Genomic DNA, 26304 nt, shown 5'->3' with positions numbered 1-26304 from the left:
GCTTTATGGTTGTATGGCCTGTATGGTTCTGTTCTTGGTTGGTTGTGTTTTTCTTATGTTTTTTTGTTGCTTTTGGCATCTTTATGCTTCAACACAACTGTCAAAAGATTTGCCCAACAACGGCATTAACGGCCGCCAGAAGAGGGACGTCAATGGGCTGTTTGCAACATGCTGTGATTTTTATCGCCGTCACACACGATGCGTGTGGTCCACATCCACATCCACATCCATGTCCATGTCCAAGTCCAAGTCCATGACCGTCTCTCTATCTGTCTCTGTCTACATCTCAGTGTCCAGTGTCCAGTTCCAGTTTCAGTGTCAGTTCCACGTCCCTGCTCCTTGGACTTTGCTTGTGTTTTATGGCTGTCACACATATTGTCCAAACCCGATGGCTATAATTAATTGCTCTCTTAAGATGAAGCCCAAGCATTGGTAAATATTTAAATTTGAAAAAAAAATATATATATATGAGATTTTTAAAATTAAGTTACAGATAATTGAATTTAAATTTAAAAACTAAAAACACCATTTAGTCACCTTGTTAATTACCAACTTCAACAACGAAAGAAATGAAATATCTGTCGAGGGGGGAGAAACAAAACAAGGTCACAGCAGTTAACAGCCTAGAGGTCCATAAAAACCAGATCCTATGCCATTTCCCGAGAAATCATTGCACTCGGAAACCATGCTAAGGTCAAACAGAGAGCCAACACGTGCTATTTATAGGGAAAACGCTGGGTCAGCTGCCTACTACTAGATGATATATGAGCCGCTGCTCACTTCACCGGTCAGTTTACATGGCTCGTTGCTATTTGCATGTCAACAATTTTCCGAATTGTTGGCCGTGACAGACTTGTGGGTAAACAGACACCACGTGGGCTTAGGGTAGGATCTCTGGGGGTCTTTGAATATTAAGTACCCGCCATGTGTGTGGGGTCAAGATCTGGCAAATAAATCTTATTTCTGAAGAGACTTTAGAATCCTTTAACCATAATTTGCATTCCAAATATCAGATTATTTTCTCGGTTTTGCAAATCTCGATTGCTTTATGGAAAATTGATGATTTCTCAATCAAATTGCAGGGTCGTCGGTCTACTACCGATGGGAAAAATACCAAAAAAAAAAAAATAACAAACTTGGCGCTCAGATTCGCCTGGCCTCTCGTCATAATTTCAAGAAAAAAACAAAAAAAAATGTTAAGACAACTCACCGAACGCCACACGGTGGCAGTTTTGGTCCAAAGATTACGGCCGTCAGAAGGCGAGAGAGAGGGGGGGAGGGGGTAAGGTGGAGTGGTAAGGTGGGGTGGAGCCGCAGGCCCAGAGGCCGCACACACGGAAGGCGGCTAAAGATCAAAGCAAGCGCCAAAATGAAAATTATTACAAAGTGATGTAGCATGACTAAATACAATTTTATGTAGCCGGGGTGGAGGCTTCGTGGTTTCTCGTCTCCCTTTGAGATTGGACCATCAAGGAATGCGAGTATATGGAAACACTGAAAGAAAAACCAAAATATTCCAAAGAAATAGAAAAGAAAAGCTTAAAAAGACAAACCCTTCAAGAGTAACTTCATGTCAGTAGCATATATTTCTCCTTCATGTCTTTAATACTTTGATTTTGTAATCCATTTCTTCAAGTGTATCTGGAGTGGGAGGTGATGTCTGTGGTCACAGCCACCGCTGCAAAGAAACGATGCTGCTGCACAGGAGCCATAAAAATGGAATTATACGCATCCACACAACCGCAAAACAGTTGAACAAACAATGATCCGAATGTTCCCTATATGTGTGTTGGCCGGATTCCCTCTCCCCCCTTCCACCCTCCTCGAATAATGTCTAAATTTGGCCCGAACGGTGCCGGATCGTAAAAAGCGATTCGGCCTTTGGCTAAGTGCCTTCTCCATTATGACTTAAGTGTCATATGTGAGTCATCTACTACTCGCTTTTCATTCCATCGCATGGCAGCGTTGATAATTGCCAAGACAGACTAATGGCTTATAGCCAGGGTATCTCAGGGTTATGGTTTTCTTCTCTTTTTTTGTTTTTGTGGCTGGGATAAATCCACTTTGTTGACATCTTATGCGGGTGGCCGGTATCGAAGGCGATAACTGATACCAAATGCCGCATTTCCTGCTTGCCAGTGATTGGATTAGTTGTGCAGGATTATGATGGGATGCCGTGGGAATTCTCAAAGAGATACATACTTTTTTTAAGGGTAATTGAGGTAAGAGTTACTTGTTTAATGATTTAATTTAGAGGTTTTTCCAAAGAGGACTCTCTACCTCCTGCATACTGAAACGAAAGCGAATCTGACATCCCCAAACGTCTGAACATAAAAAAACTTGATGTCTTCCCTGAACGATATGTCAGCCCGATCGCATCAAGCCACTCGAGCATGGCCAGCTTGGTGGTTCCTGTAAGATTCCCCCTAAGCAGCTTAAGAGTCCTCCTCTCAGAAGTCCGAGTGGGTTGGGGGGATCTCAATTCTTGAACCGTAGCCAAAGTTCATGTAACAGCCAACGACTCAATACGGGGAGCTACTGATTTCCACACACAGGTATGTCTGTGCATATGAACGATGCATCCATCGTTGGAGGAGCCAAAGCCAGATCCAATGCCACAGTTGAATCCACAGAGTCCGACTCTGGCAACATGATTGCACGTATAGTGGAACAAATTCATGGCATCGCGGCAATCGCAGGCAGCACCTTGGCAATCAGCAAGGTAAACAACAAGACTTAAGGATTCGGGCCAAGTAGGTTCAAGGAATGAGCTTCTGTTTGGAGGGATTTTTACTTTTAAATTATAAATTTTTCTTAAAAAATATATAAGATTTTCATTCAATTTTTAAATATTTTTTCAAGTCTATCATCCAGGCTATGCCTGGCTGTGGGGCATCTTCATCTTCGGGACTGACGGGTAAATCCCTCTGGGCTGTGCGGCTGCCACTGTTCTACGCTTAATGCGATGCGCAGCAGAGCCAGAATACCCGTTTGGGCCTTGTCTTCTCTTCCGTCTTCCTACCGATTCTTCCCGATTCTTCTCAAGTCTTCTGGAGGCTCCTGAAGCTTCGACGATGTTGTTGCGATGAAATCAATAAATGTAAGGCGACCGCACAGTCTTTTTTTTCTCCTGTATGTATATTTTGTGTATGTCTGTATATATCTGTACCGATCTACACCGATCCGGATGTTAGTATGTCTGTCCATGGTGAACCCTAAACTTGGGACTCTCTTCTATCCATTCCTACGTAATTTGTAGGTAGGTTAATTCATGGTGGTCCCTCAAAAAAGCTTACCTCATGTCAGTGGACGTTTCCTTTTTTGATATCCCAAAGCATTTTTTAATGGGCTGGGGTCTGGAAAAGGTCCTGGTTAAATTAGGCGCATAATCATATTTATTTTACCCTTTTTTTTAAGGTCCCTTGGACCGGGTCCCTATAGAAGGTAATCCCTTTTTGTTGGCCTAGGTAATTTTTTAACAAAAATGTTTGTTTTCTTTTTCTGAAAGATTCTTCCAAGAAATCACTTTTATCTACGATTGTACAATGAACTTTATTTAAATTAGAAAACATCTTAATTAGTTTAAGGTATAAAACTACTCCTGACTGCTTTTCAAATGAAATCTTCCATTAAATATCATACGATTATCTGCAATCAGTCCGAGTGTGTGAGTTCCCTTGATTAACCGAAATCACCATTGAAATCTTTTCAAGAAATTATTTCGTAGAAAAAGGTGTGAGAAAATTAACTTGTCTTCCGCTGCCGGGAGACGGCAGCCCAAAAGGCAAAATAATCAATTAGTTTCGCAGAATCGTTCCAGCCAAAAGAAGAGAATACAAATCGCTTTTACGGAATTACGGAAACTGTTGTAAGAAAAAGGGGCCCAACCGACGACAGAAGACAACGACGACGACGACGACGATGAAGACAGAAGACCGCAGATCCGACAACAGATCAGCCAGAAGACAAGATGGGCTGAGACAACAGGTAACAGAAGCCGTATACGCCAGATTAACGCCCGAGGCGAGATGGCTTTGGCATCAGCATCGGCATCGGCTTCAACTTTGACTTTGATCTCCAGCGACTTTTGCACTTGCGCAAAAAATAACAAAAAAAAAACACAAAACAAAAAGAAATCCATAAATCCAGCAAAATTCCCAGCAAATCAGATTAAAATAGGGATCGGTACGAAGGGGCCCGAAATTGTTTTAATTATGACATTGCCCAGGGTGTATACATATAGGAAGTGTGAGCCAAGAACAACAATGATAATAATAACAATAATAATAACAGGGCCGTTCCCAGTGGCCTTTGATGTCTTACCTTATATTCCTTTGGCACAATGCCGACACTGTGTAACACCTGAACAGCAGTGAGATCTGGGAGATCGGGACATACGCTTGGATAATCTTCAGTCCGGTCTCCGGTCACAGGGCTCTGATCTCTTTCTCTACCCGACGCTCTCTCAGCGGGAATTCAATTTGGCTTACAACAATAAAACGTCTTATTTAGGTTCGGTTATTAATGATGAGTTATGGGTTCAGACCTCCTTCGGAGACGACTACCACCATCATCATCATCATCATCATGGCAGAGAGCAGTGTTCTTGGAAGGTAGAACGAATTCTATTCTCCACTCTGATCTCGTAAATCTCAAGGCTTTTCTTCTTGAATCTATTGGTAACTCCGAATTGAGTGAAATGGTTCTGGATCTTGTGGTGTTTCAAATTGACTTTCTTTTCTGACAATTTTCAAAGACTTTTAAGAGGCTGAGAACTGTCTTCCTAATCTTAGAAAGTAGCTAAAAACTTAGTTAAAATACTACTATTACTTTAACAAATATTTGAAGTTCCTTAAAAGTGAAAGATTGTCGGGTAAATATGAAAAACAGTTTGTCACTTCTGCTGAAACATCTGTTCGTTTGAACTTACCCTTACCTTTAAAAACCCGCCCCGCTTCCACCTGGTGGATTCTCTTCTTTTTTTTAAAGAAGAACCCATAACTCCCACGCACTACTGCCTGGGAGTTTCGTGTTTAGTTAACCTTTCCGAATGACAAACGTAGATCATTACACCGAGTGCGACAACAAACAAATAGATTCTCAAGATGAATTCCCCGGTGGGTTTCCAAACAAAAGGGGACTCGAGTCGTCGTCTCTGTTGTCTCTATGGTGCGTTTTTGGTTTTCTGAATAGAGGAAGCGCAGTCCCGGCCACAATACATTAGGAAAACTGTCAAAGCTGAATGGGAACTTAAGAGGTTTAACGCGCTCCTAACGTTTTCTTTTCTTTTCTTTTCTGAATTCCAGTTTCTCCAACCTACCGCAGCGAGAAATAGTAGAACGCCTAGAAAACTAAGAATCTACAGCCCGCATTTCAGAGTCGATCAAGTTATTAACTGGAAACTACAATTCTTCTGGGCCTGAACTCTCTTTCTTCTCTATTTTTTTTGATAAATGGACGCACGTCTAGAGAGGGTTAATCACTAACTTCCGGCAGGTCGAAGCTCATAAATAAAGTTATTTATACACTAAGAGAAATTATGATTAAATAGAGGTTAGTTCTTAAATAAACTCCCAAGTTTTATTGGAAAGAGGATATTCTTTCTATATTCTTTTCAGATTTTTCTCTGTGTACTTCTAGCAAAATATGTGTATGCCCCTTGGACTTAGAATGGACTGCCCACGCATGACCCCGACTGAGACATCGTAGTAGGGTCTTATCAAAGACCCGATACCAGGCGACGTGTGCGGGCCTCGCCCCCCGTGCCCGGGATCAATTAAAACGCTGGCCGAGGGCAGCGGGCGGCGGGCTAACAACTCAATACAATGTAAACAAATGATATACGGTCGGTGGCCCAGGTCTCTCATCTGCTACGACATTTCTACTCCTATTCCTAGTTCCATTTTCATTACCATTTCCAGTTTCATTTTGAGTTTTTCCGGGGACGATTGAAATGTTTCTACCTTTTTTTTTTTCTTCCACAAAAGCGACAGCCGCACAGCTGGATTCGACCGACTGGCACTGCAGTCGCTGCAAATCAATTCAAAAGAGAATTTCATTAGATCCGAGTTCGAGTTTGAGTTAGAGTTGGAGTTAGAGTCGTAAAAAGCGGACCTGTGGTTACGCTTACATTTGACTGGATGGCTAGATGGTTGGTTGGTTGGTTGGTTGGTGGTCCCACCAAGCCGAGTCTAGCTGACTGGCCATGGAGATCGTATCTGGCCAGATATGTCGGCCCAAACAAGTTGAGTTGTCAACGCAGCTCCGCAGGCCAGTGAAGTGTCGTTGAGTTATGACGGTCGCCCAGTCCACTCGATCCCGATCCTGTGTCTTGGTTTTTTTGGTCTCTCGGCTAGACTATCTCGAGGTTTCAGTTTTTTTTACAGCTCTGCCAAAGTATTTGCCTAATTGATCGTATTAAGCGATGGAAAAAGTAGTTTGGGTAGTAACCAAGACCTGTAATGGCACCTGGGTGTTCCATGGGTGCGCTGGCCAGATGTTTTTCAATTTGGTTTTAGAAAGTATTACGATCGGTCATTGAGACTTGGCTAATACTGTAATGAAAATAAATACTTACCTATCCTTAGACAAGGTTGCAAGTTACTTACAATGATCAGAGTGCCTGTGTCTGAGCCCTGGAGGTTTAAGATTCAATTTGTTGGCTTGAAACACTCCACACTCTTATTACTTCACTTCACGCCAGTGTAAATAATGCCTCGTTTGTGGTATGAGGCTTTAAAGTGTGGGGGTTATGGGGCGGAGGAAGGGAGGGAGGTAGTAAGGAACAAGGGGCAGCAACGAGACATACCTTTGAGCCGTAAATAAGCAACTCAATGAGCAGCGAACGCCAGCGCACGTGCCTCATAAACCACCGGGTGAGTCTCCAGTCCCCAACTCAAACAAGAGACACTGATAAAAAAAATGTCAGTATTTATAGTCAGCTCTAAGGAATTATCTTTCCTGAAGACTATGGATATGTAAGCCCATAAAAATAACCTTTTTTAACTATTTAATAAATTCTAGAATAAAGTTTATCTTTTTCTCATCACTCTTTGAAAAGTACCTTATGATTTCCCTTAGTGTATTCAACTCGAACTTAAGGCCAGTGGAGTCAAGTCGAATCGAATCGAGCTTGGAGACCACCCAGGTAACGATTTGTGCAGTCATTCCACGAATTCCCAACTGAGGGGGCGTCCGTTCGCTTCTCTGCGGCTTTTGTGGCAAATACTGCAGACAGTGGGTTGGGGGCATTTCACATTTCACCAGTCTTAAGTATGCTAAGGATGGCCCTGGTCCCCGACTGGACCCATTGTCAAAGTCCAAATTATGTATGGGTCTTCAGAGATATGAATAGACAGTTGAGGGTACATTTTTAGAACCATTTTTTGAATAAAAAAAGAAAAAATTTATAGAGACTTTGGAAAGATATTATATCTATTTTAGATATTATTTTCTATTATTATATTATCCTTCATTTTTGTTAATTCTCGCCTATGTATGATTGTTGGTGTTGCAGGGCTTTTTTGTGGCAGCTGCAGTCGTACAACACCCACGATGTTGCTGCCACAGCAGTGTCGTCATGGTCGCCGTAATCGCAGTCGGAGCAGCGAACGAAATTAATTTGACAGCCAACGCAAAACGCATGCGTCTTCGACATTCTTCGCTTGCACCACCACCCCCCGCCCTCCTCTCCTCTCTCCTCCCCACCCTCCAGTAAACATAATTTGTGCCCCATACAGACTATAAGCCCCAATCGCCTTGGACTTCGACAACGTCGCATGGCAGACCTACTGACGTTCCGGGCTTATCGCCTTACTTTTATATCTATCTTAAGCTTGTTGTTGGCTTGCCTCGATCTCAGATTTTCCTCCTCGTCATTTCGTTATCGTTGTTGCAGTCACATTAACACATCCGACTTCAAAAAGGGTTATGCGATGAGCTTAACTGATGTCCGCGGATCGGGGATTACGAGGGAATTAATGGGCTGGGGATTCGCGGATGAAATCCTGAAAGGAATCTTTTTTTGTAAATTGAGGAAGAGGCCCTCAGTTTCTTCGTTTTTGTTTCCTTTTCAGAGTTTTTTTTTAATTTTTCTACCTATCCAGAGTTCGAGATAATCCTACTCCATGGAAGACTATATCTTTGCCAATACCCATCCGATTCTTAATCGGAATACCTTAAACGATTTTTAGATCGATTCTCTATTAATCTGCATCAAAACCTGGAAACAAAATAATTTTTAGATTTTTTGTCAAAAATTCTGGGGGGTAACCTTCAAAATTGTGAAAAATGCATTGGGAGGACAATATGGCCCACGGGGAAGGGCATATCTTTGTCAATACCCATCCGATTCTTAAGCGGAATACCTTAAACGATTTTTAGATCGATTCTCTATTAATCTGCATCAAAACCTGGAAACAAAATAATTTTTAGATTTTTTGTCAAATTTTCTGGAGGGTTCCCTTCAAAATAATGAAAAATGCATGGGCAGGACAATATGGCTCACTGGGAAGAGTATATCTTTGCCAATACCCATCCGCTTCTTAAAAGAAATATCTTAAACGATTTGTAGATGAATTCTCTATTAATCTGCATAAAAACACATATGAACAACCCTATAATATTTTTAGTTTTTTTGCATAAGAAGAAAATAGGACTTGACCGAGAGTTTTAAAAATGAGACAATCTCCAAAAATATAAGTAAAAATCGAATTATTTTATTATGTTTTAATATACTAATGAAATACCTATGTTTTTCTGTTTTGAAATTCATTGTTTTCTGTGTAATTTTTGAGAAACTGAGCTGAAAGCCTGACAGGACCACACAAGAAGCTGGAAAGCCACACACACACCACCGTCGAGGGGCAGACTCCGCAGCTCCGCGGTTCCTCAGCTGGAGTAAGACGGGGCGGTTGATTACATGAACAAACGAACCGATCCGTCGCTTCAGACCCGGTCCGATCCCCAGTCGCCAAGATCGCAGACCAAACCGCAAAAGCCGACGCCAAGATAACGAGTTAACCCAAACCGAAACCGCAGCCAAAAGCAGGGTCGGCCATGCCGGCCAGGGGAGGAGCAGGAGCATGGGGAGCAAAACCACACACGCCTGTCGCTGGGGAATCGGCCTACTCGAGCTGCCGGCCTACGTATTACCGGTGGCAAATAGTAATTATTACATTAAATGCACCGCAATAATGCAGCAGGAACGTCAACATTTAGCCATAAAAATTGCTTACACTCCGGGTAAAAAAAAAAAAAAGAAAAAACTCCGCGTGCAGTTAAAGTTGATGTGGTGGGGCGAGTAGAAGGGTATTGTGTGAATGGAAGAGGTATTGGGAGGGGCAGGAGTAGAGTGATGGGTAAAAGAACAGGGAAACCAACACAGAAAGAAATTAGAATTAAAATTTATATTTTAATATTTATTAAATATAAAATTAAAATCCTCCTGATAGATCCTTAAAGTATGCAATACAAAATATAATCAAATTATTTAAATGATGTATGTATGTATTTAATTATTATCCCTAATTTTTTTGTGTGCACAAATACAACTAGCCAAGTAATGTTAATGGCGCTATAGGCCAATGACAAATGCAATTGCATTGCATGGAGCTTGGTTAGAGAGAGATAGAGTGGTGGGGGATCGTGTATCAAGTTGAGGTCTAGGCAATGCTGCACTATAAATTAAGACATTATACGATTAAAAACAAACAGCCTGTCGTTAAAGTCGCTGAAGGAGAGATGGGGACGCGGGTATGGTACTGGGAGATCAGGGTTGGCCCCAAGCTTAAAAGACTAAGCGAGACAAGTTAGTACAAATCATTTACACTGATTTTTATTAGGGATTAGTAAAAGGTTACTGAATACTTTCTAAAATAGTTTGAATAAAAACTACGAAGTAAAATTTCATTTAATAATAATAAATCTAAGTACTTTTATTAACAAAAAATGTTTCTTTTTTTTGGGAAAATGATTTCCAAAATGAAGTTGGCCCAAAAAAGTCCATTGCCTTGGCTAGGCGAGCAAAGAAAAGATCTCAACTTCAACTCCGGCCATAAAAACAACAGCAAGCAGCCTGTGTCTTGGTATCGGGCCTCCCTGTCCCCGTATTTTTCTCTTGCCCCAACCCCCAATCCCCCATCCCCCAAATCCCGTCTCCATCTCGCTTTCTGGCCTCTCCAATTCCAAACGAAACGGCAAATGAAGCTCTCAAAGCAAACTCCACTTCGTTGGTGGTCCAGTGGCAGCTGCCCGCCACACAGGCGCAGTAGTGACTTGTATATGTATGTGTATCGGTGAGAATATATCCCTCTCTTACACTCTCTTTGATGGGGAGCTGTGGCAGATTGGAGCTGCAGGCGAATTGAGCGAAAGCCAAACGAAATGCAAGTCATTGAGAGCAAAAATCCAAGCTGGAGAGCCATTTCAAAGTGTATGTGTAAAGATGGCGCAATCTGGGGAGAGCAGTGGATAAAGCTAAAATATGCACGTTGGAGCTGCTGGGGCAACAACAACAACAACAACAACAGAAAAAAAAGGCCGCCCATGTCGCCAAAATGCGCCACACACAGACCAAATGATAGAGCAAGACAGTGGGCAAGGCAACCATTGATGCAATATTAGTCCAGGTGAGTGTGCAAGCGAGACAGCAAGAGGGGGAGCGTCAAGGCGGTGGAGGAGCAACTGTGGGGCTGTAGGTTTTTTCTGTTGCTGCTGCGGTGCTGCTGCTGCTTTGACTGTTTGATTATAATAGCTGGCTCGGTGGTGGGTCCACATCCACAACCACCACAGTCACAGCCATCCTCTCCATCTTCATCCGTTTCAGGAGCAAGCGAGAGGGTCGCACCATGACGTTGCAGTTGCATACGAATTTGAATTCGATGGAGATTCGAGCGCCAATTTTTGCGGTCGTTCTGAAGAGTTCTTATTTGTTTGATATGTTGTTGTTTTTGTTGATTTTGTTGGAAAGGGAAAATCTTGGAGAGGGGGGCTAAGAAAATATACTTATTGTATTTTCATTCATAAATTGGGGGGTTGCAGTTGAAATGGAGAAAAAAAGGAAAGCCATGTTCTGACTAGAGTCGAATAATAAATACTCTGGAAATTTTGGGATTATTGGGAATTATATTAAAGTTAGAAACATAAGAAAGGGTTTCTGGATCTGTTAGGTCTTCAGCCCCTTGTAGTATTACCTGCAAAAAAACATCTTCATCCCGGGTGGTCCCCTCTGGGCTTATTTCATATTTGAGATACTTGGGACTTGGGACCATGATGCTTCATAAACAAAGGCAACACAAAAACATCCTGCTGCCCATAATTTAGCATCGGGAACATGCAAAAACAGACATCAGCACATGGGGCAAAAACAATAACAGGAAAGCAACAATAACAACAACCAAAGCAATGTAAAGCTAACAAATTTGCCAACAGTTCGCGGCACGGACACACAGATACAACCGCCAAAGCCTGCCACGCACGCGCTCCCCACCGACAAACAAACACACACATACACACGAAAAGATAAAAGCTCCACTGAAGGCCGACGCCAGTCGAGGAGTATGCGGGTCGGAGGAAGGGAGGTAGAAGGAACGGAGACCACCCACAACGCTTGGCGGTTTCAGTTTAATGAAGGCAGCAACAAATTTATTTTTGGGTGGTCCCCGGTGCCATGAAAATAAACCACCGCAGAAAAGGAAACAGAAACGGCCGTTTTGGGTGGTCTTTGAGAATATATAGCAACCAGAAAACCATCGTCACTAGAATTAGCAACTAACATATCATAGTTTTAGGTAATTAGGGTGAAGTGAATGTAAAACTGTATAAGCTAAGATGTTCTTAATGAATATAAATATTAAAAATAATTTTTAAAATATTTTTAAATATTTAAATAAACTTGAAAGAGATCGTTTCCCTTTTTTTTAAATTATTTTTTTAAGTATTTATTTTTTATAACACTCCATAAATCTTTATATTAAAAATAAATTTAAAAAAATAACACAAATTTAGTTTTTCAATCAATATTTAAACTCTAGAAATACCCCTCGGTATTTTCAGTAACAATTAACACAGGAAATACCCTTCGATCAGCCCTCGCAGAGAGCATATTCAAACCAAAATGGCCGCACACGACCAAAAGAGAGTTGAGAGAGAGCTGAGAGCAGCAGCGAGTTGGTGTCTGTGAATGGGTCACCCACGCACACAGGCGCATAACTGCAGTCACACAAACACACACAGTGGCAGAGAGAGATAGAGAGACAGTGGCGCGCGCTCGCCTAATGAAGTTGTTGGCCTGGCTGGCGTGCCGCATCCGCGAGATACAGATACATCTCTCAGACTGCGTGCGATCCTCGAACGAAACGGTTGTGTGAACGGAGCGCGACGAAATAGTACGGTTTGCCAACAACAGCAGGAGCACTCTGTGTGTGTGTGTGGCAGCATAGCAGCAAAGATAAATAACAGAAGCATCGTGTTAACGACAACTTCCATCGAAATTGTATCTTACGGATGCGAGGCGAAGTTGATGGATTAAATGCCAACTAAATCGACGAAATCGTCTGGCTACGTGCGCAAAGTGTGTGTGTGTGTACGAGAAGTGTAAAGCGAAAGAGTAGCAAGAGCAAAGAAGTGCTGGTGGTGGTGGAGGAGAGAAACGAGCGAGCAACAAAAAAAAAAAAGAAAAAAAACGTGAGGCGTCCGTCTGTCGCTTTTCATTTTTGCTTTTCCATGTGTAAATGATGTGTGAAAATCCTGTCAAATTCCCCACCAAATTGTGCCCAAATGTCGGCTAGATAAGGCCCCGAAAAAACCGTGTTCCAAGCCCATCAAAAAAAAAAAAAACCCAAAATAAAAGCTAAGCCTGCAATCACAACAAAACCAAACAACACAAAGAGAGCTCAGATACATAGCGTGCCCGAAGGGAGAGAGATCGAGAGCCCACAGAGAGAGCGAGAAGAGAGTATCTTGTAGATGAAAATGCGGTGTGCAGTTCAAAATGCATCAAAACAAAGTACGAAATTGCAATAACAATTAAGAAACCCCCAACCGACCGATCGAACAATCCACACTGCCTCCCAAGTCTCACCCAAGAATAGTGGACGCAGACAAACGGCAGGCACTGTTGGCCGCACTCTCTGCACATTACTGTTCTGTTAAACTGTTAACAGAAGGAGGCACGGGCCCCAATCACCGCTATCCCCCCAACCCAACCCCCATCCGTCCAGAATCCTCTGGAAAGAAAAATAATGGACCGCGACAGCCTCCCACGCGTACCGGACACACACGGCGATGTGGTCGATGAGAAATTATTCTCGGATCTATATATACGCACCAGTTGGGTGGACGCCCAGGTGGCGCTCGATCAGATCGATAAGGTGAGTGCCAAACTACAGAGGAACCTCTATAACTAAGACTTGAAACTTTAAGAAGATATTAAAGATATTAAAGGAGGGTTAAGTATCCTTAAACAAGGAAAAGATACTTGTTTTTTTAGTTAAAGATACTTTTTTTATATCTTGAAGTCTATGTCCTTGTGAGACCTGTAAACTGCCTTTGCTTAATGCGGCCATTAAATCGGCGGGACAGATTTCAATAAATTTTATTGCCAATATCTCTCGCAATATTTTGTTGTCGTCGTCTTCGAGCGTTTCGATTTCATTTTATTTCGTTTCGTTTTCTTTTTGGCCGGAATTCTTTGGCTAATAGAGTTGTCGGCTAGTCAGCCTATTAATTACAGTGATTAGCTAAAAACTCTGACCAATCGGCTTATATGCTAATTTCCAAGTCTATTCTTTAGAACGAAAGAGTGTGGAGGATTGGAGATACAATATCTGAGTATAAATATTATTATTTTTCTCGGTGCCCTCCACACAGCAGGACTTTCAAGCCATCCACAGACAACTTCATTACTTTGGAGCTACTGTGTGGAGTTGGCCCAACCGCAAAAAAGCAACAATAACAACAAGCTGAGAACTGAAAACTGCAACTGCAACCAAGCGCCAAAAACAGCAAACCAACAAAAGGCCGCCAGGGCAGCAGCAGGAGATTCGATCCCGATCCCCATCCCCATCCCCATCCCGGGCGGTAGTGGTGGAAAGCAGCCGAAAAGGCAAAAAAAAAGCTTCAACAGCGGCAGCAACAAAAAAATAATAAACAACTTGGCATGTTAGTGTGTGTGTGCTGTATAGTATCTGTATCTGCAAATGTATCTGTGACTCGATCCAACATGGGTGGGCGCGCTGAGAGGTCTTTGCGAGAGTTGTTTCGTACGTGCTGCTGACTGGGGCTGCCTGCCCTCCCCCTTGGTGGTGTCTGTCCCATGCCATCCCACCCAACTCCCCCACCCAGTTCCCGATCCGGCGACCAAACACACTTTTCAGATGCTCTTTAGGGTCAGGAATGCTCCATTCGCAAACTGATAAGAGCTAGCTGTGACGTAAGGTTAAATCAAAAAAATATTTTGCAAATATTAAAAGTATCTTGAAGCTTGAAGAGTATCTGAATCTGAATAAAAACAACTTATTTTGATAAAAAAAGAACAGTAAACGATGATTATTTTCGATGCAAATGAAGCAGACATTGTTTTTTCGGTTTTTTTGGGTTCGGTGCGGGTGGCCTTTGGGGCCAGTCTTTTGGGGATAAAAATACAAAAAAAAAGAAAAGAAAGAAAAAATTTCACTGACGCACAAGCAGTTTATGGCTTTATTTGATGGCTCACTAGAGCCAGTGGCTGTCAAACTGTTTACTTAGGATCTTAGTATCTTAGTATCTTAGTCTTGTATCTTCTTCTAGAAGCCTAGAAGATAAGATAACCCCCAAAAATCCACCTTTATTTTGGTTCAGTGTAGTGCTTTTTACAGCTTGATGTCTTCATCATTGTTGCTGCAGCTTCAGATACGTTGCAGTTGTTTGGGGCAACCCGCGTGGCGTGTCTTGCTCTGTGGTTGTTCCCCCTTTTTTTTTGTTGTTGTTTGTGTTGTACCCTTCCCCAAGTTGGTTTTCCTCTTGTTTTTGCCTTCACTCGGGTCTGTGTCTGTGTGCATCTCAATTATTTCTCGTAAAGTCTGTTGGGGCCTCTCGGTTGTAACGTGCTTTTGACTCTGCCTGGCCCGGCTCGGCCCTGCCCTGCCCTGCCCTGCCCTGACTTGCCACAGCCTCTGGAACTCCTCTGGAAAGTTGTGGCAAACGATCGATCGTGATGGCGCCGACATCGCCAGCGTCTTTTGTGGTCTTCGACTTCGTCTTCGTCGATGGCGATTTATTTTAATGACTCAATTTAACGAAATATATTAAGACATTAAAGTTGTCTAACGAAGGCCTTCTTTCTCTCTTTCTTCTCTCTTGAAGACTATGCAAATTCTTTAACATGATCATTATTATTATTATTATTTCTGTTTATTTTACTTTCTGGATATAATTTTTTAAAGCTACTGGGAGGTCTGGGTTATCTTGGATATGGGATGACGTTTTTCATTCCTGCTTTGAATGTCAAATGAGGCGAGAATTGTTTATACAACAAAAGATTATGATCTTCCAAGGGGTAGACTTGATACTTTATAAAGCTTGGCATAGTATAATTTTATTTCAAATCCACTAGTTAGTAGTTTCTATTAGAAAACTATTTTTAGTTTCTGTTTACAGAAAACATTCATAAATCAAATGCCTTTCTACGAAAATACATGTTCCTATTTATAAACCAAGCATCCCAAATACTTTCCATATCTTTTGTAGAGTATTTGAAAGCTATAGTTGCTTCTTTCCTTTCTTGGCCTGTCTGTCGATATTTATTTATTTTATTTTTGCTTCAAGCTGAAATCACATTTATGGCAATGTCGCACTATCGATGCAGGCCATGTACTCGCCGCCGTTCGACGACGACGACGTCCATTGTATCTATAAGATACATATATATAAATTCATGAATGAAAACGCTTGTTGCTACACCCCCCACCCCCCCTCTAAGACTCTCCATCCTATCCCCGTTGGCTGTGCCAATTGTAAAGCAAACACACTTGGCACAGGAAGTTGGGCAACATTGGCGGCATTTTGAAGAAGTCTCCGTTGTAGGGGCAGTAGGCAATAAATTTGTTTAGTCATGCCGGGAGATGTCCGATGTCCGATGCCTGATGCCCGATCCGATCCGCTTCGCTCTTTTCACAACTGCCTTCGAAAAACAAACACAAACACACAAATATTTGTGGCATCCACAAAACAGACATGGGGGCAAAACATTGAAGTATGTATCTATGTATCTCAAGCTGACATGGCCAAAGCTAAGAACCAGTAGCTCGGATAGAAAGCTTTCAAAATAAATGCAATTTATTCCATTTTCCACTCAAAACTCTAACTCAAATATTTAATCAAGTCCCCCCCTCAAGACTATTGACTTTCAGACCGTAAGTCAAATATTATAATTTCCAGATCGTTATCTCCTCTGATAAGATCTCCGGAGGGGTGAGGTAAGGTGTAAGGCAAATAAATCATTGTCACACTCTCGATCAATATTTGTTATTTGATATGGCCAAGTGGAGGGAACTACTAGCGATAGCGGATGGCCCCCAAAGAGACTCGAATTTTAAATAAAAAATCCTCAAGAGCCAGAGACGGGATGTTGCGGGAAGAAGATCAAAGACACTAAAACCGAAACCCAAAAGCGGGGGTGGATGAGTCTCAGGGACTCTGGATCTCAAGTGGAGTTTTTTTGGAGGGTAATCCTTGAGCAAACCCACTCGACGAGAGGCCAGGGGGAAGATACATACCTGCATAAATTGCTATTCCCTTTTTTCTGAGGTCTGAAGGGTGGAATAGATCCATCGATGGATGGTGTTCGCTTCCCAGAAGGCTGTCCCAACAATGCCGATGAAGATATCTCACGCCTACAGGCGTTTCCGGCTTATGGTTGCTGGGACGGAGGAGGGAGGAAGTGCCTAACAAGTTAACTGTAATTTGACATGCTGGGCGTGTTGAAAGCAAAACAAGATAAGGTAGTGTATAGTACTTCTGAGAAATTAGGGGTTAGCCCTAAGACCTTATAGAGTGGGCCTATAGATCGGATTGCCTTTTTCGAACCCCATTCATAATCCTTTGACCCATTATCTCCAGCCAACCGAACTGAACCCAATGGCCCACATACACGTAACACCCACCCAGTGATCCAACAATTGACAGCTTCATCTGAGGCATGGGGCCGCGCCAAGGTGTGCCCCCATGGTCTTGGTGTGCGTGGCCGACTTGACTTGATCTGCAGCTGGTGCGGGGAACTGGAACTCTCTGAAACCACACACACAGACCCAAAAAACAGCTTGGTCTTCATTAGGGACGGGACGAGTCTTGGCCAAGAGAGACGTCGGACGAGTTGGGTCGCACATAAAACTGTTATTGTCTTCATCAGACTCTGGGGTCTCGATCTCGAAGACAACGACGAAGACCCCGAAGAGAAAGAGAGAAGAAAAATCAGGAGAATTATGAAGACATTAACTCGACCACACAGCACGCGGCCCGCACCGAATTCGAATCGGGGCTCGGTGTTCGGTGTTCGAGAGATCTCCGAGAGGGGGTTACGATCAAGGGCCAGAAAAAAAAACAACAAGAAAATATGTATAAAGATACACACATACACCGAGGTTGAGATACAGTGACAGCAACGATCCGAATACCGAATACCGGAAAGAAACATTCAAGCAATAATCACGGAATTCACTGAAAAAGCAGTTAACAGACAGAGCCATCGGTGCGGACGGACAGGCGGACAGACGGACAGTCGAAAAACTCCGCTGAGCGGACACGAAACTCGAAAAAAAAAACGAAACGAAACGAAGCGATCGAGAGTGCGTGTGTACCTGTATGCAGGGCATGGGCATGGGCATTATGGGCTGGGCCCAGACCAGGTCGGTCAGGTAGGTAGGTAGGCTGCGTTTTCGATTTTCAGACGAAAATAATAAAGAAATTAAAATCGTTGCGGTCTGGGGCAGGTGAACTTCTTCAGTTCCTCTCAGTTGAATTCGAAGTTATTACAAAACTTTCATGACAGACCCAGTCCGGACTCCGGCGAAGGAAAATAATCAGGGTATCAGAGTATCTGTGTATCTGGGTATCTGTGTGTATGTATACAGGGAGTTGAGGAGCTGTCCTGGTGGTCCCTGTTGCACCTGGCGCTTCTGGAGTTAACTGTAAACCGTCTGCCTGAAATGGCAGCCAAGAGACCGGCTTACTACTTACTACCTCTCACCTGAGTTGCTGCTGCTGCTGCTGCTGTGACCTTCAAACCTTTTTTAACGACTTTATTTTACGGTCATGCAAATATCTTAATTTTTTTTCAGTCTGAGTGCCAAGAAGAAGAGCATAAAATGGTAATAAATGTGGCAGACTGCTTGCTAGTCACGTTTTGGGGGCGCCATAAATTGGCGGCAAACGAGAATTTGCATTCAACGGTTTCACATTCATGAGGCTTTGGGCCTCATTTTTAATTGCTTTGGAAATCGAAATCGAAATCGATTTACCTCCCTGACTGATCAGTTGTGTGTGGTCCTTGGATCTATGTATCTGGGGGACTGGGATTCCAAATCCATTCCAAAAATAAATCCCCGGCTAGTGACGCAGTATATCCATTTCGTGGACTATTTTGTTTGACAGCTGCTGGCTGGCTGGCTGGCTGGCATGTGAAAATAAAAACACAGTTCCATTTAAATGCCAAGCAGATGAGATGGAAGAAAAAAAAACAAAAGATATATAGTAAGATCGGATGTGGCAATGCATGGGGGGAATTCGTATTCAAAAACGTTATCAAGTGGCATATAACTTTTATGGTAGCTACAAGTTTTATGGCACACGCTTACGTGAGAAACATGGAAAACCTGCAACCATTATCTCAGAAGGCTTTCTCATTTCAGATACCCTCTATCCCATATATGGATCACTAATCCCTAAGATCGTGAAAGCTTTAAAGATTCCCCCCCACCATCAAATGAATCATTCTCTCGTACCCCATTACCCATAAATTTCTATAGATCCCCATTCCATTCATATGGATATGTAGGAATATTTCAATTTCAATGGCCTCTGGGTGGTCTGCCATATTGAATTTCATTTTATGCTAAAATTATTATTATTATTGTTGGTTTTGCATTCGATTTTTATTGCGGCATAACTGGGTGCGCTCATATTTTATGGCCCAACCGACCATATAAGAGATTCTCGACTCTCAAGTGGCATGGAAATTTTAGATTGCCACCCCAAACCCCAATCCCCAATCCCCAAATCGGGTCGTGTAATTAAGTAGTCATTCTCTGTGGGGGGTTCTTTGGAGGAAACACATGATGTGTCGGATATATGATTGATTGATGGGGAATATATACAGATCTTGAAGAAGTTTATTTTTTCTGGGCTTTCAATCCAAAAGATATTAGAAGCATGACCATGTCTGGGTATACTGAATATTTAATTTCCTTCTACCTGCACCTGCTGGGCGAGTCACAGTTTTTGGGATTAAAGGAGGCTGGCTGGCTGGCTGGCTGGCTGGGAATGGGATGGCATTTCTAATGAAGTTGTTGCAAACAGCAACAAAGGCCAGTACACACACATTTCATTTGAAAATGCAACCCAGGAGCGGAGGAAACCCCCTGGCAAGATCATAAATCAATGCGTGACATTTCCTCACAACGCCGAAGTGCTGCGGGGGTGGGCAAAAATAAGAGAAAAAAAAATAAAGAGGCACGCCATGGCGAAAAATCAGGCAAGAGGACAACAACACTATAAGATTGATGATATGTCACAGAGGCATTCGGGGCAACATGTTTTCGGGCCAAGAGACAGAGCAGGAGTCCGGACTACCACTGACAAGCGTTAACACAAGACCGATCTTGGCTTGATGTCTTCATCTCTTTTCTTCTCCAGAGCCATACAGTTTTTGAAGCACTGGCGGGAATGCTGGCCAAATCTAGATTAAGCTTATTTTTAGCCAACTTTGCCGCCTCGGGGCCCCCAACCAACAATGTTGTAACAATAATGTGCTGGTTGCGCCTGGAAAAAAATTCCTAGAATTTTGTGCATCTTTTGTTTGTGTGCACCTTTTGGAGAGGATCCTCCAGAACAGAGACAGAACGAGTGAGAGAGAGAGAGACAAAAAATGATGGAAAAATTCCACGAACAGGTCGCCGCAGGGAGTCTCAAAGTGGATGTGCCGCCAACGACTTAATTAATGGCGACAAAGTCGAGCGCGCCGCCCGTTTGATGTTCCATCCCATCCATCCATCCATTGCGGAAATGCAGCAAACTGGTGGGCTGCATAAACAAGCAGCAGCAGCAGGAAGTTCCCTTTCTATGGTTAGTCTGGGGATTATCATACATAAGTACCCCCATTCCGAAAATAAAGACATTAAGTGTGTTTACCCGTTCCATCTTAACGGTAGTCGTAAAATGTTCAAAGACCTCAACAATAAAGCCATTGCTTCCTCTTGGCCAACCTGACTTGGCTTTGGAAAAATCTGTGAAAAGCGATAAAAGGCGGTCGCCCCGCGAAGAAGCCAGAACCTTTAAAGCCCGAGAAGTTTCGAGTCAAGAGTCGCGGGGGTCTGGGGTCTGGGGTCTGGGCCATCATGGAATGTGTTGTTTGGTGGCTGACTCGGTTCCTGAATCACTGGGTGCGCCACGATTGTTGCACGGTGGGTTTTGACTCTTGAAAGTTGAAATATTTTAAAGATTTTTGAGTCAAGAGAGCTGGAACTAGAGCCTGATAGTCTTATATAGTATCTACATTTAGTATATAATTTTAAAATATTTTTGAAATAATATTAACTCTATTTTTTTTAGCTCCAAAGCCCACTGTATCTTGATTCTTCGATTGAGACGTTAGCGTTAGCGCGAGCCTCATTATTATGTTTTTGAAAAAGAGGCTCAATTTCCGTGCAGCATTGCAGCAGCAGGGCAGAGGGGGGTTTAAGCCAGGCCCAAAGCCAAAGCCCAGATCGGTCCAAATGCCCAAGCAGGCGATTATAGGTTCTCTCCTTTTTTTTATTTGGTTTTTTGTTTCAGCGGCGTCTTGTGTTGTGTTTTTTTTGGGATTCCATGTGTTCTGGATCAGGGATTTCTGGGTTGGGTTCCAGATGGCCAAATGGACCTAATAATGGGGATGAAATATTTGTGAAAATACTAGAAAAATATGTGAAATATTTTTGGGGCTACGCCCATGTCGAACCTTGTTGGAAGTCGAAGATATAAATTAAGAGGGACCCCCCGCTGATTCGTTATAATTTTGAATCTTTATTTATGGCTGTGGAGGGCAGAAGAGCCTCGGAATCAGAAACCAAAAACCCAACTAACTTGGCCAATTCCTTTTGCATTTTCCAGGGCAAGGCGCGTGGCAGCCGTACGGCAATCTATCTGCGATCAGTATTCCAGTCCCACCTCGAAATGCTAGGCAGCTCCGTCCAGAAACATGCGGGCAAGGTGCTCTTCGTGGCCATCCTGGTCCTGAGCACCTTCTGTGTGGGCCTGAAGAGCGCCCAGATCCACTCCAAGGTGCACCAGCTGTGGCTGCAGGAGGGCGGCCAGCTGGAGGCAGAACTGGCCTACACACGAAAGACCATCGGCGAGGACTACTCCGCCACGCATCAGATGCTCATCCAGACGGCCCACGATCCGAATGCGTCCGTCCTGCATCCGCAGGCGCTGCTGGCCCATCTGGACGTCCTGATACGGGCCACTGCGGTGAAGGTGCATCTCTACGACACGGAATGGGGACTGCGGGACATATGCAACATGCCGTCCACGCCGTCCTTCGAGGGCACCTTCCTGATCGAGCAGATCCTGAAACATCTCATTCCGTGCTCGATCATCACGCCGTTGGACTGCTTCTGGGAAGGAAGTCAACTACTTGGTCCTGAAACGGCCGTGGTTATACCGTAAGTTACTCTTCCTTTGTGATCTGAAAAGTAGACTATAAAATGTCAACCAATACCCCAAGTACCGGGTATTGTTACCAAGATCCCTATTAATTTTAAACTTTGTACCCTCTTCCAGTGGCCTGAACCAGCGACTCTTATGGACTACCCTGAATCCCGCCTCCGTGATGCAATTCATGAAGGAAAAGCTGTCCGACCAGACGACTGGCTTCGACTTTGAGACCGTGGAACAGTACATGAAACGGGCTGGCATCGGCAGTGGCTACATGGAGAAGCCCTGCCTGAATCCCATGAATCCCAGTTGCCCGGACACTGCGCCGAACAAGAACAGCACCCAGCCCCCGGATGTGGGAGCCATCCTATCCGGAGGATGCTACGGATATGCGGCCAACTACATGCACTGGCCGGAACAGCTGATCGTGGGGGGAGCCAAGAGGAATCGCAGCGGGCACCTGAGAAAGGCCCAGGCCCTGCAGACGGTGGTCCAGCTGATGACCGAGAAGGAGATGTTCGACCAGTGGCTGGGACACTACAAGGTCCACCACCTCGGCTGGTCGCAGGAGAAGGCCGCCGAAGTGCTGAACGCCTGGCAGCGGAACTTCTCCCGCGAGGTGGAGCAACTGCTCCGCAAGAAGTCACGGATTGGCGCCAACTACGACATCTTTGTCTTCAGCTCGGCAGCCCTGGACGACATCCTGGCCAAGTTCTCGCACCCCAGTGTCCTGTCCATAGTAATTGGAGTGGCCATCACGACGCTATATGCCTTCTGCACTCTCCTCCGCTGGCGGGATCCTGTCCGGGGCCAGAGCAGCGTGGGCGTGGCCGGAGTCCTGCTCATGTGCTTCAGCACCGCCGCCGGCTTGGGGCTGTGCGCCCTGCTGGGCATCGTCTTCAATGCCGCCAGCACCCAGGTGGTGCCCTTCCTGGCCCTGGGACTGGGCGTGGACCACATCTTCATGCTGACGGCGGCCTATGCGGAGAGCAACCGCCGGGAGCAGACCAAGCTGATCCTGAAGAAGGTGGGACCCAGCATCCTGTTTGGTGCCTGCAGCACGGCGGGATCCTTCTTTGCGGCTGCCTTCATCCCGGTTCCGGCTCTGAAAGTCTTCTGCCTGCAAGCGGCCATAGTCATGTGCTCCAACCTGGCGGCAGCCATCCTGGTTTTCCCGGCTCTCATTTCGCTGGACTTGCGGCGACGCACCGCGGGACGGGCTGACATCTTCTGCTGCTGTTTCCCGGTCTGGAAGGAGCAGCCAAAGGTGGCGGCTCAGCCGGTACTTCCCCTGAACAACAACGGCCGGGCTGCCAGGCACCTCAAGCACTGCAACAACAACCGGGTGCCGCTCCCGCAGCCGGCCCAGAACCCACTGTTGGAGCAGGGGGAACCCAAGTCCTCGGGCTACACGCTGACCACTTTCTCGTTGTCCAGTTTTGCCTTTAAGTACTATGCCCCGTTCCTGATGCGCAGCTGGGTGAAGTTCCTGGCTGTCATGGGCTTCGTGGTGGCCCTGATCTTCAGCCTGTACGCCTCCACGCGGCTGCAGGACGGCCTGGACATCATCGACCTGGTGCCGAAGAACAGCAACGAACACAAGTTCCTGGATGCCCAGACGCGACTCTTCGGCTTCTACAGCATGTTCGCCGTGACCCAGGGCAACTTCGAGTATCCCACCCAGCAGCAGTTGCTGAGGGATTACCATGATGCCTTCGTCCGGGTGCCGCATGTCATCAAGAACGACAACGGCGGACTACCGGACTTCTGGCTGCTGCTCTTCCGCGACTGGCTGAGCAACCTGCAGCGGATATTCGACGAGGAGTATCGCGACGGAAAGCTAACCAAGGAGTGCTGGTTCCCCAATGCCAGCAGCGACGCCATCCTGGCCTACAAGCTCATCGTCCAGACGGGTCACGTGGACAATTCGGTGGACAAGGACCTGGTGCTCACCAATCGGCTGGTCCACAGTGACGGCAACATCAACCCGAGAGCCTTCTACAACTACCTGTCAGCATGGGCCACCAACGATGTCTTTGCCTATGGAGCTTCACAGGTTAGTCCAGGAGAGTGTAGATCCTTTTGGCCCAACTAACCATGTCCTTTTTACTTTGCAGGGAAAACTGTATCCTGAACCGCGTCAGTATTATCACCAGCCCAACGAGTACGATCTGAAGATACCCAAAAGTCTGCCCCTGGTCTATGCCCAGATGCCGTTCTACCTGCACGGCCTTACGGACACCTCGCAAATCAAGACTCTGATAGGTCATATCCGTGACATAAGCATCAAGTTCGAAGGCTTTGGTCTCCCCAATTATCCTTCGGGTAAGTCCCTCAATCTATACTCCAAATATTCCAGATATTAATCCTTTGCTTTCCAATCTTTAGGTATTCCTTTCATGTTCTGGGAACAGTACATGTCCCTGCGCTCTTCGCTGGCCATGATCCTGGCCTGCGTGTTCCTGGCTGCTTTGGTGTTGGTCTCCCTCATCCTGCTCTCCGTCTACGCTGCGGTTATCGTCATCCTGAGTGTCCTGGCCTCGCTGGCCCAGATCTTTGGAGCCATGACTGTGCTGGGGATTCAGTTGTCGGCTATCCCATCGGTTATCCTGATTCTCAGCGTGGGCATGATGCTGTGCTTCAATGTTTTGATATCCTTGGTGAGTAGTCGCTGAAACATCCTACCCTTCGAGCTGAAACTGAAACTGTCTTCTTTCCTTTTAAAGGGCTTCATGACCTCTGTGGGCAATCGACAGCGCCGCGTCCAGCTGAGTATGCAGATGTCGTTGGGCCCGCTGGTCCATGGGATGCTGACCTCCGGCGTGGCAGTCTTTATGCTGTCCACCTCGCCCTTTGAGTTCGTCATCCGACACTTTTGCTGGCTCCTGCTGGTGGTCCTCTGCATTGGCGCCTGCAACAGCCTCCTGGTGTTCCCCATCCTGTTGAGCATGATCGGTCCGGAGGCGGAGCTTGTGCCGCTGGAGCATCCCGACCGGATATCGACACCCTCGCCGCTGCCTGTCAGGAGCAGCAAGCGATCGGGCAAGTCGTATGTGGTCCAGGGATCCAGATCCTCGCGCGGTGGATGCCAGAAATCCCACCACCACCACAACCACAAGGATGCAAACGATCCCTCGCTGACGACCATCACCGAGGAGCCGCAGTCCTGGAAGTCCAGCAACTCCTCCATCCAGATGGCCAACGACTGGAATGCGCCAATGGCGGCCAATTGCAATGGCTACCAGCCGGCGCCGAGGGAATCGCGACAGTCCACCTATGCGGCCCCACCTCCCGCATACCACAAAGCCACCGCGCCACCGTTAACACCCCCAACGCCGCCGCCCGCCTTCCAGCCGGCCTATCCGCCGGAGCTGCAGAGCATCGTGGTGCAGCCGGAGGTGACGGTGGAGACGACACACTCGGACAGTAACACCACCAAGGTGACGGCCACGGCCAACATCAAGGTGGAGCTGGTGACGCCCGGACGGGCGGTGCGCAGCTACAACTTTACAAGTTAGCACTAGTTCCTGTAGCCATTAGCCCGTATCTGTAATCCTAGACTAAGATCCGTATTTGTATAATCGGTTTGTCCTGCAGGCTGGCTGGCTTTCGTCCTTTTTTGGCATTTAGAAGTTTAATGTACAGGTGTCCCCACAACAAACAGGATCATTTAAAGAAAAAAAACTAATTTTTTTTTGGAAAAATAAGAAAGGAAAAGCCAAGTCCAGCCTGCGTGTATGTATATGTGTATGCATGATAGTTAATTTTCCGGATTCCGGTATTTTAAGCGGCTGCCTCCTTGTTCTCCTAAACCTCCTATACCATCCTTGCCCTGAAAAAGTCCCTGCTCCTCCTCCTATTTGGAACCCCTCTGCCTAGCAGCTTTGTATGTATGTATCTTAGTACCTAAGACATTCTTAAACATAGAGTTATTTATTGTAACACACAACAACAAAAACAACAAAAAACATAAGCAACCAATGTACTTACATACAAATTCAACGCGAGATTCAAATCCCACTCCCACACACTAGTAATTTCTAGTTTATAATTTAGTTTAAATATGTACATAAAACACAAGGACTTGAACCAAAATAGTATCGCTTAAACGGAAACGAAAGAAAATTACTAACTATAACTTAAATCGACTTCAAATAAAGTCGTTTTCCCTCCCAAAAAAAACAAAAAAACAAAATATAATATAATATAAATATTAATAATAATAACACGATATAAATAATTGAAAAAATCGAAGCTACGAACGAGGATTTATTTAAAGATTGTAAACGCGGCATTTATCCATGTACATTTGTTGCACAAAGACTGACTGTCTTTTTTTTAAATAAAAATATATATATTACACAGTTTTTTAAAAGCGAATATAACAGTCTATTTAATGGAGAGGGTTTGCAAGATTAA

General features: G+C 44.8%; 1 protein-coding gene across 1 annotated transcript; it reads left to right on the top strand.

Annotated features, from left to right (window-relative positions):
- The first annotated feature begins 12320 nt into the window (after positions 1-12320).
- Positions 12321-26080, top strand: ptc (protein patched). Its single transcript, XM_017250526.3, has 6 exons — positions 12321-13370; positions 21340-21893; positions 22012-23941; positions 24003-24210; positions 24274-24545; positions 24612-26080. Exons 1-6 carry the CDS (start codon positions 13242-13244, stop codon positions 25401-25403), a joined length of 3885 nt encoding a protein of 1294 aa, XP_017106015.2. The 5' UTR covers positions 12321-13241; the 3' UTR covers positions 25404-26080.
- The last annotated feature ends 224 nt before the right edge of the window (positions 26081-26304 follow it).

This window comes from Drosophila bipectinata, chromosome 2R (genome assembly GCF_030179905.1).
Source record: "Drosophila bipectinata strain 14024-0381.07 chromosome 2R, DbipHiC1v2, whole genome shotgun sequence".
NCBI classification, from domain to species: Eukaryota; Metazoa; Arthropoda; class Insecta; order Diptera; family Drosophilidae; genus Drosophila; species Drosophila bipectinata.
This window is presented reverse-complemented; position numbering and strand designations above follow the sequence as displayed.

Bases quoted from the DNA above. Each gene is read 5' to 3' on its own strand.
- ptc (XM_017250526.3), top strand. From the start codon at position 13,242: ATGGACCGCGACAGCCTCCCACGCGTACCGGACACACACGGCGATGTG. The intron at 13,371-21,339 runs GTGAGTGCCAAA...TGCATTTTCCAG, and splicing joins CGCTCGATCAGATCGATAAG to GGCAAGGCGCGTGGCAGCCG. The intron at 23,942-24,002 runs GTTAGTCCAGGA...TTTACTTTGCAG, and splicing joins TTGCCTATGGAGCTTCACAG to GGAAAACTGTATCCTGAACC.